The sequence below is a fragment of the Contarinia nasturtii genome, unplaced genomic scaffold (assembly GCF_009176525.2).
Source record: "Contarinia nasturtii isolate CC-2019 unplaced genomic scaffold, AAFC_CNas_1.1 Cnas_scaffold_220, whole genome shotgun sequence".
NCBI lineage: Eukaryota > Metazoa > Arthropoda > Insecta > Diptera > Cecidomyiidae > Contarinia > Contarinia nasturtii.
The window spans coordinates 1,062,482-1,075,152 of record NW_022197577.1 but is presented as its reverse complement, the minus strand read 5'-3'; the positions used below and the strand labels follow the sequence as shown (position 1 = coordinate 1,075,152).

General features: G+C 35.9%; 2 protein-coding genes across 2 annotated transcripts; one reads left to right on the top strand and one right to left on the bottom strand.

The window, feature by feature from the left end:
• Positions 1-2: 2 nt before the first annotated feature.
• Positions 3-1,494, bottom strand: LOC116336936. The gene is made up of 4 exons (XM_031761168.1): positions 853-1,494; positions 631-760; positions 375-445; positions 3-309 (listed from the first exon to the last, which is right to left on the bottom strand). Exons 1-4 carry the CDS (start codon positions 1,390-1,392, stop codon positions 184-186), a joined length of 867 nt encoding a protein of 288 aa, XP_031617028.1. The 5' UTR covers positions 1,393-1,494; the 3' UTR covers positions 3-183.
• A 1,924-nt stretch (positions 1,495-3,418) lies between these two features.
• On the top strand, positions 3,419-9,406 carry LOC116337111. Its single transcript, XM_031761439.1, has 5 exons — positions 3,419-3,794; positions 6,768-6,830; positions 6,958-8,291; positions 8,521-8,939; positions 9,009-9,406. The coding sequence occupies exons 1-5, from the start codon at positions 3,743-3,745 to the stop codon at positions 9,262-9,264; spliced, it is 2,124 nt and encodes a 707-aa protein (XP_031617299.1). The 5' UTR covers positions 3,419-3,742; the 3' UTR covers positions 9,265-9,406.
• The last annotated feature ends 3,265 nt before the right edge of the window (positions 9,407-12,671 follow it).

Genomic DNA, 12,671 nt, shown 5'->3' with positions numbered 1-12,671 from the left:
CTTTTGTGTAAGGAGCATTATTTAGGAAGGAAAAAATCAAAAATATTTTTGTCTATATTTGACAAATAATTGTAATCACCTACACACATACACGCGTACATATATATTGTTTACATTCAAAAAGTGTTGCAAGTCAAAATCCAAACAAAGGAAGACCCACCAAAAGTGTAAAGTGGTACTCAGCTAATGCTGAGACATGTTGTCCTTGATCCAGTTAATGTTTTCACCAACAGGAAAGTACTTATTGTATAGCAACCATTGTTCGCTATCCGAATGAAATTGTGTCGATTTATTAGGCGCAAATTCATACTATGTAAGAAATAAAGAAGGTCAAATTAATAGTCAAAAAATTCGTTCATAGTTTTTTTAATTACTCGGAAGTGATAGTAGCTTCCGACACCAACCAGCTTATCTTTACCACTGCTCTTATCTATGATAGGCGCACCTACGAAATTATAAAAAATTACAATTAAAATTGTGTGTTGATCAACAGCTAGCTTGTTGGGTTGAATACTTGTAATATTAGTAAAGTGGCAAACAAGATTTTTCAATTTTGGTTCTTGTTTTGGTCACGTTTATTGCTTCTAATATCATGATGCCTACACCTTTTGCCACTTGAAGAATACTTACCCATATCGGAAATGGCTGGTTGGACTTCCGGAAAGTCGTCGTTTATAGTTGTACAAATACCTCTGAACCTGTCTGTTGGAGCTTTACAACTAAAATAGCTCACCTTCCCGTACTTTAAGATAGGGTGGTGCTATTTATACAGAAACAAAAACAAAAAAACAAAGTATTTTTCATCAAAAATGAGTTCTCAACAAATGGTATTTTAATAATATTCATACATACTTTAGGTACTTCTTTGAACGCTTTATCAGTATCAGCACCCCAGCCGAAAATATATCCAACAAAATTATTTACTGGTCCTACAGGCGTATTCGACATTTCAATGTCAGTGACATTATCTGAAAATGGAATGCCTTTTGTATGTATAATCCCCAAGTCAAGTATTGTATGTGTGAACGTTTTAATTGCGTCCATTTCAACATAGCTCTCGTGCCAAACAGTGCTTTCAATTTGGATCTCAACGCCACCATCATCAACGTTGACTCGTCCAACGTATAGCTTGCAATGTGGTGGATATTGACAAGCTGAAGCACAAAGTGCATTCGTCAATATGTCATATTTTGAAATGATCGAACCGGCGCAAATTGGCATAAATATTCCCATATGCGGATGAAGCACTTTTATCAATGCGATGTAGGGTATATCACCGATTTTTGCATCTTTTGCTTCACCATAATATCCGACTATAGCTTCCGTTAGCTGTACAAAGTTTATCACAATAAATGTGATTGAGATCACCAAAAATATCAAAGCGATCTTCATTTCTTATATTCTTTGAGTTTTTGAATATTGATTTGTTCAATTCGAAGTTCAAAATACAATTGGCACGAATTTTGAAATGAGCATTTTTAATGCTTACTTCGATTAATTAGATCGCATCATTGATTCAGTACTAAGCACCGAAAAATAAAAAAATATCGACGATCGGATCAAGTATACTTTGAAATATGTAATGAAGTTTTCCAAAATATTGAGACTACATGATTACTAACTTATGTATCAAAATATAAAATGATTTATAATACAGCGTTTATCAATATGTTTAAGCAAAAGTTTAAGGTTTTGCAATCGAAGAAAATATCCATTGAAATTGGACTCAGGTGTATTCAATTTTGTAAAAAAATTAAATTTAGAATACATGCTGGGGATGTAGAGGTAACAGTTGATTTTATTTTCTTTATCCGGCTCATTAATTGCGGCGGAAAAAAGTCATTTCCCTCCAAATAATACTTGAACATAAAATAAAATGTCTTACATCCGTTAGATGAACTTTTCCGCACTGTGATCCACAACATGCATTCATTACAAATCTTTTACTCAAAGAATTCAAGAGAAAACTGAATCTGACATTGGTTTTACGATACAAATAATTTTCGAAGCACTTTTCATACAAAAACTACTAAAAATGGGAATTTTTGTATCGCAGCCATGCCTATATGATATCGTAATCATGTGAAAATTTGCAGAGGTTATTTTTTTCACAAAAAGTTAACACTCTGACATTCTGTTTGAAGAAATTTCAATGCATATTAAGGGTACTTCCCATACAAAATTTCGTTTTTGAGCGAAAAATACCAAAATTTTGTTCAGGAGGTACCCCTGATATGCGTTGAAATGTCTTCAAACTCTCGGAATGGTAATTTTGTGTGATAAAAATAACCGGTGCAAAGTTTCAGCTCATTACGATATCATACAGGCATGACTTTCATACAAAAATCCAATTTTTTTGAAATTTTTGTATGAAAAGTGTGTCGAAAATTATTTGTATCGCAAAACTAACGTCATATTCGGTTTTCTCGTACCAAGAAACCAAAATTTTTTTTTGGATATTTAAGAATACATTAAATATCACTTTTGGAAGAAAAATTGAATTTTTTCCATGGATGGCCATGGGCATCACACCAGACATGACACTTTACTCTATCAACCAAAGTCGCTTAAAATCTAATGGTTTTTATTCCTCGGCACCCCCAATCATCCTGTAAAGTCAGATTTTGAATTATTTTCTTGTTTGAAAGTTATCGTGTTAACAAATTTTACGCACAGTCGCACATACATTCGGACATCGAAAAAACGCTAGATTCGTGTTCCCTGGCCCCAAAAACACCCAGAAACCACATTTTTGATGGGTGTTAATTTTTTGACCGATTCCAATACTTTACCTCACACACTAGATGTGTGCGGAAAAGTAAAAACGGTTATTTTTAAATAAAGGCAAAAAAATGTTAAAAAAAAGTTGTAGTTGGTATTTTCGAATTTAAATTGAGCTTCAGACTGAGATAAGGATTTCCTCTTATTCCTTTGACACGTTTTTTCTCTCATGAAAACCTGTTGATTCATTCAAATGACAAAACCTGTCAACGGTCAAATACTGAAACGTAATGACTTCTTTGAATTATCTTTTAATTTATTTGGTTCTTCGTTTGAATTTAAAATTTGATTTAAAAAAAAATCCTTTCACGATATTTTACCTTTTTTTCGTTTTTCTGCGCAAAATAAAATAAAACTATGAGCATTTTTCAACCGAAATAAACTTTAGTGTTGCAAGCTCTCACCTCGAAATGTCAAAAATGCTCACACATTGACGCATTAATTGTTGTTGTAAATACAGTGAAAAGAAATCAAAACAATGTTCATTGTACACACGTAATTCGTATACGAGTCGATTGTTGTGTTCTCTTCGTCGTTCGTTTCTTATATGTTGGTCGCATAGGTTGTGCGAGCTGTCGTTGTTAGTCGTCATTTAAAATTCAATACATGAAAGTGTACAAACGACGCTGTTCACCTTCTCTGTTGATCAAATTACAAAATAAGACGAAAATAACATGAGTAGCTTATTTTATCTAACACAAATTGAACAAAAATAAATGTTTTTGTTTTTTTCAAATCAATTTTTACTTTGTTTTGAACATTATTTACATATATGGTGTAATAAAAAGTGTTTTTATGCATGACACCGAACGACTAGTGTCTCTAAAGAGATGAAAAATATAAATTAAATCGTTGAAAGTGAATTTCTCTTAAGATAAAACTAATCTTAATTGAAGCATTTCGAAAATTGTGCATTTTGGATAAAAAGAAAAAAAAAAATCTGGAAAAGTAAAGAGAGAAAATGACGGAGTTGAACGAGGCAGCCTTTCCGAAATCGGGCCGTGTTAATGAAGGTTAGTAGAACAAAATAATCAAATGATTCGCTAGACTCGGCAGCCATTCAATACCATACACAATAACAATATCAATGAAGGCACAGCCAAGCAATGATAGGCACATTAGTCATTCTATTTTATGCGTTGTTATGATTGTGACTGAGAACAAGAACCTTTTCTTTTTTTTGTTCGTTCGCTTTACGGTATGCAGTAAAAAGAAATATGGATGATTTTTTTGAATGTATGAACAACTACGAGTGTTTGAATTAACCAAACCGGATTGTGATTTACATACGACTTTCATAAGAAAATGAAAGGTAAACGATGTACAAAACCAATTTGTAAAGATGTCGAATCAAAAACCACAAAAGTCCATTGAACTGTGCATTTCTTGATAGTAAACACATATTTCTCGATTGCTTGTGCTGCAAACAAATTAGCACATTGGATGTGTTTTCAAAACAACTAAACGCGTAATTTCAGATGCATTTGTTTCTCAGATTTGTTTGTGTTTGAATTCAATCAGGCGTTGTGAAATGAGCACAGGCCCAATTATGAAAAAAATTCACACAAATTTGAACCGCGCAATGAGGCATATTGCAAGTGCTCATTTCTATTTAAATTTTCCGCAGCGAAAAAAAAGTACATGAAATGAATGTGCAGAGAAAGATGGAGAGAGAAATAAGTAGCCGATGATGAACAGATGGAAACGTTCCGATAAGTGTAATTAAGATAGAGCTTGTGTCATTAGTTGCAAGTGACTGTGGCCCCATAAGACCGGAAAGCTGAACTACAGTTGCAAAATCGAATTAGTGACACATCGAATTGACGAGTTTTTCTGTGCCATTAATTGAAAAACCACTTTCAGCATCAGCAACTTTCATTTTTCTTTTAATTCGTTCAAAAAAATAAAGTCAGTGCGAAATTTCATCTTGCTTATTTAACTGCCATTGAATACACAATGTCAGCCATAAGTATCGCATTGTTGAGATGAGTATTTTTTTCTCTACGTCTGTGGCATTTTTTCTTCGGTGCATATTGTCCGAAGAGATATTGTTATACAAATCTCAAAAATGCTTCTCATAGAAATAACACGATTAACGCGCTTCTTTTGTTAAAGTGATTGGTGCGTTTTTTTCTGTGTTATGTGTATCGAATGAGAGACTCACTTGACTTCATATTATTTCCTTTCGCTTTTCCGCCAAAAACACTTTCCAATATGTCAGAAAAAATGCCATTCGAGCAAAAAAAACAACAAAAAATGTCCATAATTTCTATAAAAATTATATTGCACAGCACACACACACAGTGCGTACGTACGGTGTACGCTACACTTGTTCGACCACTATTTATATATATACCTTTAAATACACATATGTGCCGAATATGCGATGCATGTGCTGTTATTTTGATCTCTCTCACTCATTCGCTTCATTTTTCATTACCTACTACGTCGTATACACATTGCAATGGCATTAAATCACAATGGAATTTGTGCGACTGCACTGAACAAGCAATGCGAGCAAATAAAGAATGCAGAAAACACAGTGACTCAGTCATTCGGTGAGAGATCGAGTCTCAGGCGCAAAAATTGGCGTGTGTGACACCATATATATAATCATAATTTATTGCAATTTTCCATTTATTTTGATACTTATTTTAGCTTAGAGTTTTTGCATCTTGCGTGTATTTTCCACGCATTAATATCTCATCTACATTCTATCAAAAATTAGCATTTACGAAACGCTCTATTTGGATTTGAGAACAAAAAAAAAGTGTAATAATATTAAAAACCCGCGCTTTGATCGCAAGCTGTTGGTGCATTCACTCTCCATTGTTTTTTGATGTGTATAATTTTCTGGATACGTACTGAAAAGCAAAAACAAAAGCGTCGATATTATGCAGTCCGCCCGGTCATGTTCATTTCATTACATTTTGCTCGTAAAGTCATTTTCTAAATAAAAAAAAACAATTCCAAGTCCGTGGCACAACACATTATTGTGCATTGCACATATGACTTATAGTCTCTAGTTGTTCTCGTTTATTAAATGCATTTCATACAAAAGGTTGATGCAACGACAGCAGCACAACAACGACATTCCATTGTAAGCCTATTTCGTTTCCTTGTTGTTATTTTTTATTCTTACATATTCGCTGTATACAACGACGCACCAAGTAACTCTTTGTATGTGTGTGTGTGTCGAAGAACAGCGAAAAAGAAAATGAAATTGAATGCATTTTATGTGATCAGATAGACGCACACACACACACACGGTCAATGAGACTGAACTAAAAACTTAATAATCATGCTATTATAGATGAACCTAGAGAGAACCACGAACCACATAAATGTTTACATTTGTCTTTGAGTATGTGTGCGTTTGTCCGTGGAATTATTATACGAAAAATGTTATGCTCTTGACTCTTGTTGTTTTGGGGAATTTGTTTAACGGAAAAAAAAATTCGTGAGAATTATACAAACAATTGACTTTTTGGAAGACGCTGTAAAACAAACGGTTACACACCAAAAAGAGTAACATGAAAAATTCATGAAATCCAAACGCGCAATTTCCGGTGCTTGTATTCGAAGCGCCGTATTCGTCACTCACGACTTATTGAATTCGCCAGCTCTCAGTTGGAACGGGCACATTCTTCGTACACATTGCAAATGCCTTCCTCACATCGATTTCAGCCGATCAAATGAATTCGAAAAACAATTACGTGAACGTTGCTTTTTTTATTCTTTCGAATGTTTTTAATTCCTTTCGTTTGTTGTCGGTGTTTGTTTTTTTTTTCTTCTCTTTATCGTTTTAAATTTGCAATCAAGTTCAATGATGATAATAAATCGTCCGCATCGCAAATGAAACCAGTTCTTTAGGGCCGTTTGCAAATATTTACCTTGAATTAAATTAAATGCTTTTTTATTCATATTATTTCGCATTATGTATGTTTTATTTTTGTTCATTTTTTGTTTTTATTTTTGTTTTGCAGTGTGTCGCGAATGGTTGGTACGCGAAGACAGCGCTTTGGCACAACAATTACAGTCGCAAGAAAGTAGGTTTTCTCTTTTTTTTCCTCTTCGTTTTCTAAATAAAACACAAACATTCATCCAATCCACTTTACATCCATCTTACCTTTCTGTATTTTACAATTTACGTTTTTTTCTTCTTTTTCATTGCAGTCAACGATCATTATCGCGGCAATCGCTATCGAAATCAAGTGGTTCGACAAGATTTCCCAACCGCACTCTCGGAACAAATAAAAGAAAAAGAAGTGGCCGATCAACAGGCTGCACTTTACCATCAAATGCTTAATGCTCAAACGGAAGCCGATGCAATTGTCGCACGCCAAGTGGCTGAAAAATTGCGACGCGAACAGGACGTCGAGCGACGTCGAAATATCGAACAAAGTGAATATTTGGCGCGCCAACTTCAAGACGATTTAGTGCTTCATCCAAAACATACATCACCGGTGCCGGCACCGTCATCATCACGTATGCAACAGCAATCGTTTCAAAGTGCACTCGAACCGATTGTCAATGAATTGCCCATTCCGCCAAAGAATCTGGGCACTAAATTCAATGGGCAGCAACGTCGAAATTATAATGAATGCGATATTGTTACAAATCCATCGTATGTTACAGCCGCACCGCAAGTATCGCCACAAATTCGTGATTCGCCTCAGTTGAACTACGTTTCGCTGGAATTGAATATACCAAAAGATAGTCAAAAACGTTTGGCAAATCATCATGCAACACAATACACCCAAGTGTATGCTCATAATCCAAGCACACCACCGGCTCCATTGTCACCGTCCGATTCCGATAGCCATCATTATGAGCACATTAATTTACATTCGCACACACCAGAAAAGAAGGCCAATTCACAACCATATGCTGCTCAACGTGACTATAATTTTCCAACACCACACGAAGCGATTGTATTACCACCAAAACCAAATAAACAACCACCAACATCACCATCAAAAGCAATGAATAGCAAACAATATGAATTGCCAAAATTACCGCCGAAAGCGAAGGATTTATCACCGAAAAATCGTGGAATTCAAATGCTCACCACAGACTCATTTGATATGCTGATGGGAAATCGAAACTCGTGCGAAATTCCCGATGAATGCGATAGTTTGGCCGTTGGCGGTGTCGATCCGAAAGGGGCACGTAATTTACAATCGGAACGCATTTTTAATAGTAATACACCAAATATCAATCGCATCGATTCAGTCAATGACATTTTGAGCTATGATGATGCGGTTGAAGAAGCGGCCAGCAGTTCGGTTAGTTGTTCAGATCGTATTCGGCAATTGCAAGAGCTGGGCGTTCCAGCCGATGAAATACTCGAAATTGATCGACGTCTTACACAACAAGAGAAGGATGAAGAGTTGGCGCGTCAATTGCAAGAGGAAGAAGGTCAGGTGTGCATGACACAAGAAGAGAAAGATCGTATGGTTGCCATTGAAGCACAAGACAAAGAATTGGCCAGGATGTTACAGGAACGGGTGAGTGGAATAGCTTGATATGCTCCTACGACCCAGAGCTGTTATAGGCACCGTGAAGGTGTGGGCACTCTTCATATAAGTTCTGCTCATTTTTGGGTCACTTGAAAAATTATGTGGAATAAGTGCCGGCACCCACTAGTGACCGCATTCCCCGGTTCCGATACCAGCTCTGCTACGACCACCCAATACAGAAAGTTCGATTTAAAAAAATGTTTGTTTTTTTTTTCAGGAGAAAGCCAAAGCTCGTCGAGCTAAAGAACGTGCGCGGGCTCGAAAACAGCAATTACAAGAGCAATTACAGCAAGAGAAAATGCAACAAGATGCGGCCGTTGAAACAGTTCAATATGTGGAAAATTCATCAGCTGTATCAAATTCACGTAGCCATTCCGATTCAAATGATATTGAACACGATTCATACTCCGATCCAATCGATTTGATAAATGCCAGAGAAAATGCAAAGCAATCGTATCAAGTCGGTGAATACTATCACAGTAAACAGAGCAGTGGTGCATCACGCGACTCATTGTTCCACAGTGATGAAAATTACTCGAATCCAGTTGATTCATTGCGAAATGCGGTAATGAGCGATTTAAATCATAATGCTTCACCTCCAAGGCCCAGTAAAAAGCAGTCCAGCAAACCACCGAGGTGAGTAATACATAGAGAAAAAAATGCAAAAAAAATCCATTAATTCCTCGCTTTCATTTTCAATTTCAGACCAAAATCAGCCGAAAGTTTGGACGATGTAGAACATTCGTATCCAAATTCATCGTCTCCCGGGCAAAATAATTCAGTTCCAATGCCTACAAACGAATCTCAAAATTTTCTACCGGCCCATCTAAAGTACACAACACCGGATCAAAATTCAAATCCAATTCCGCCATATATGCCCATCCAGGGGGTGCGTCGCAATGGAAATGTGCAGGCTGACAAAAAGAAAAAGCCAAAAGACAACAGATGCACACACCAATAAAGAAAAAAGAATTTAAAATATAATATGTTTCGAAATGAGTTTTGAATATGTTAAAAATGGTTAAATATGTGTATTTGCATATAGGGAGTTTAATGCTTTCAAAATGTTAGTATGAATTTATGAAAATCTAGCTAAAATACAAATAATTCAGAAAAATTCAATGTAATTTACTCGTGATTAGTAACAATGTTTTTAATTTATTTTACATTTTGTGAATAGTACATAGAATTGGAATAAAACGAATTTAAATAGAGAATCTCGTCTCACCATCATTTCCAGCGATATTCGACATGTTCGATATGGTAGCAATAGATGGCGTTTCTTGTTCGGATGGTTGTTGTCAAATCTAGTTGGAATATGGTATTTCTTCAAAACCGTCTGACTTAGTTTAAAATGTGGATTTTTTGTTCAGGTCAACGGACTTTGCCATGCTGAACCATTTCATCATTCGAACATGCAAACTGAATGAATTGAAAGAAAATCCTTTAAATTCATCGCAAATTAATGGTTTTTCTCATTTTTTAATTTATTTTATTTTCGGTGTGTCCAGGTGATGAAAATAGTGTCGTACTTGAAAAAAAAAGAAGATTGATTGCGTCGGAGTTTGAATAAGAAACCGACTGAAATATTACAATTTTTGGTCGTTGAGCTACTATCGGTCGTGCATTTAATGGCAGTGAGTGAAAGAGAGACGCATATGATGCCCACACACATCCATGTGTATTCGTGTGATGGGTTGAAACATTGATTATACTCCGATCTACAAACACGACATTGTAATTTTACATTGTGCGCGCGGAATCCAAAAGTCCATTCACATCACACGAATTGAAAACGACACAAACAAAAACACGCACACACAGAGAGAGAGAGTCACACATACGTTGCACACGTACATTAATGCAAATAATATTGCAAAAAGGCTCCAAAAAATGAACCAATGCCCGAGTCGGGTCGGGTTCGTGTACGCGTTGCGACTTGAAATATGTTATATACATAGATATAGTGAATTGAGGCAAGGAGCACGAGAGGGTTACAAAAAAAACTGAAGCTGAGAAAATGTGTGCTGCGGTCGAAATGCGCTGCATGGAACGCAATGAATATACAATAATTAACAACATGTATATATCAATATGATATAAGTGTAAAAATGATCTCTCTGGTTTGCGGCGCATAAAAATACATGCATAAATAAGCACACACATACTCTGTTGTAGTCATCATCGGGCTGGCATATATGCATATGTATGACACTGAATGGAGTTGAGAAGTTTATTGCTTGCACAAAAAAAATTGAACTGAAAAATACATGCACAAGATTCCGTCGCTTGATATATTTCTCACTCTTTCTATCGTTTGCACACTTCGTTTGACATTTGTCGTTTTTTTATTGTTGCTTGAGCAGCCGTTGATATTGTCTGTTTCATGTGATTTTCGAAGACATTTCAGTTTGGCCGTTGTTTGTTCCATCGTTGTCGTCGTGGCCGTTGGGTTTTTCGGACCTACACATACATTCATCGATTCTCGATTGCGATGAGCCGAAATGAGGCAAAAACTACAATGCAGTATGAAATGTTGAACGGCACAATATCACGATACGGTATAAGGTTAACCGAATTTAGCTATATGGTAGAAGTCGAGCACCTCTATCGTCGTCGTTGTCATCGTCCGTGTTTGTGCGAAAGCGTTGCGAGCGTTCAATTTTATGCGTTGTTACTTTGCCATGTTCGGCTGTATGTGTCCGTGTGTCTACTCACTGAACGATTTCATTTCGTTGCACTTTATTTTATTTTTATTTTTTGCACGGCCATTGACGATACCGTGTTCTTGTGTCTCTGTCACTCTTTCGGTGTGTGTGTGTGTGTGGCAGCGAGTTGCATTCAATGTGTCAATGTATGTGGTGTGTGATATCGCTTCGCAATAAACATCATCGCCGTAGAAAAGTCGAGCAGTAGCTATGGATTTTCGAAAATTACGATATGCGATTAGTTCACTGTGAGCTGTGTTGTGCCAAAGTCATACCACACATTCACGTCTCTATCATCTGATGGAATCATGTGAACCAAGTCAAAATTCGAACTCAAAGTTTTTTTTTATTTCTTGTTACGTTGTTGTATTTGTTGTTGTTGTTCTTTCTCTCCTTAAGGTTGGTGTGTACAGAGTTGAACGAACGCACGAATTTCTCACCCATTCCCGAAATTTGTTCATCCTCGTGCGTTCACAAACGAATCGTTATTTTTATTTTAAATTTTTCTTGTGAGTTTCCGTGTAGTTTGTGCATTTTTGTTTCGCTTAATAATTTTTTTTTTCGTTTTGTTTCAAGTTAGCATTTTCTATATATTAAGTCTAAATCCTGGAGCGCGTTACAAATCGATCACGAAAAAAAAAAATGTTTGAACCAAATAAAAGAAACAGGAGTTTGTGATGAAATAAAGTGAGAAAATGTTAATTAAAAAGTCAGTGAATTCAATCGGAGTGATAATTGAATAACGCATTTAATTTTATTGTTGATCCACTGCACCGACTTCGTGTGATGTCATCAAACAAAGTATGATGGAGCCAAGAACCATACAGAGCTTTTTTCTATCGTTCGAGAGAAAAATCGCCGAACCACATATCACACCATCGCGATAATTGGGATATTATGTTTTCGTCTCTGTAGGTCAATCTACTGGGCAATTCATTACTGCCACTTAAAAAAGTCCAACATTTTTTAGTTTTATGTAGCAACACGACATGGGAATGTAATCAAACAAAAAGAAGCTTAGTCCCCCGAAATAAAATCAACGAAAAGCTGCTATGCACTTCTCGCTTTGCCATATTCGTAACGTCGCCAACCAAACAGAGATGAGAGGTCGAAAAACGAGTCAAGAAAATCCGCGTATGTTTGGAAATTATTGATCATGCGCAATTCAATTAATATTTTTTCATTTTTTTAAAAAACTTCGACACACAAAAAAAAAACACGATTCGAAAAATTCGTCTCTAATTTCAACTTTTGATTTTTTTGTGCAGTATTTGTGTATGTGGGCTTTTTGAAACTCTCTATTCTTAATTGATAGATTCCATAATTTGTATGCCTGCTGTTCGGTTTATTCCCCCCCGAATACAAATTGCACTGAAACGAACACTACACAATTGCAATTGTATTGTGCATGACATATGCACACGAAAAAAAATGAAGCACAAAGTGCATTTGTGTTGTTACGATACGATACGATATGGAATTAATTTTACACAAAGACCGCTGTTGTGTATAGGTTTCAATCGTAACTCATGCACTGATATTGCTTCAGTATGTGGAAATTTTTTAGAATTTTCGAATATATTCTACGCTGCTTTGGGATTTTCGACGAAATCATGCACACACATACGCACACACATCGCATTAGATTCCAAACGATGAG

Bases quoted from the DNA above. Each gene is read 5' to 3' on its own strand.
- LOC116336936 (XM_031761168.1), bottom strand. From the start codon at position 1,392: ATGAAGATCGCTTTGATATTTTTGGTGATCTCAATCACATTTATTGTG. The intron at 761-852 runs GTATGTATGAAT...CTGTATAAATAG, and splicing joins CGTTCAAAGAAGTACCTAAA to CACCACCCTATCTTAAAGTA. The intron at 446-630 runs GTAAGTATTCTT...ATAATTTCGTAG, and splicing joins ACCAGCCATTTCCGATATGG to GTGCGCCTATCATAGATAAG.
- LOC116337111 (XM_031761439.1), top strand. From the start codon at position 3,743: ATGACGGAGTTGAACGAGGCAGCCTTTCCGAAATCGGGCCGTGTTAAT. The intron at 3,795-6,767 runs GTTAGTAGAACA...TTTGTTTTGCAG, and splicing joins ATCGGGCCGTGTTAATGAAG to TGTGTCGCGAATGGTTGGTA. The intron at 8,292-8,520 runs GTGAGTGGAATA...TTTTTTTTTCAG, and splicing joins CCAGGATGTTACAGGAACGG to GAGAAAGCCAAAGCTCGTCG.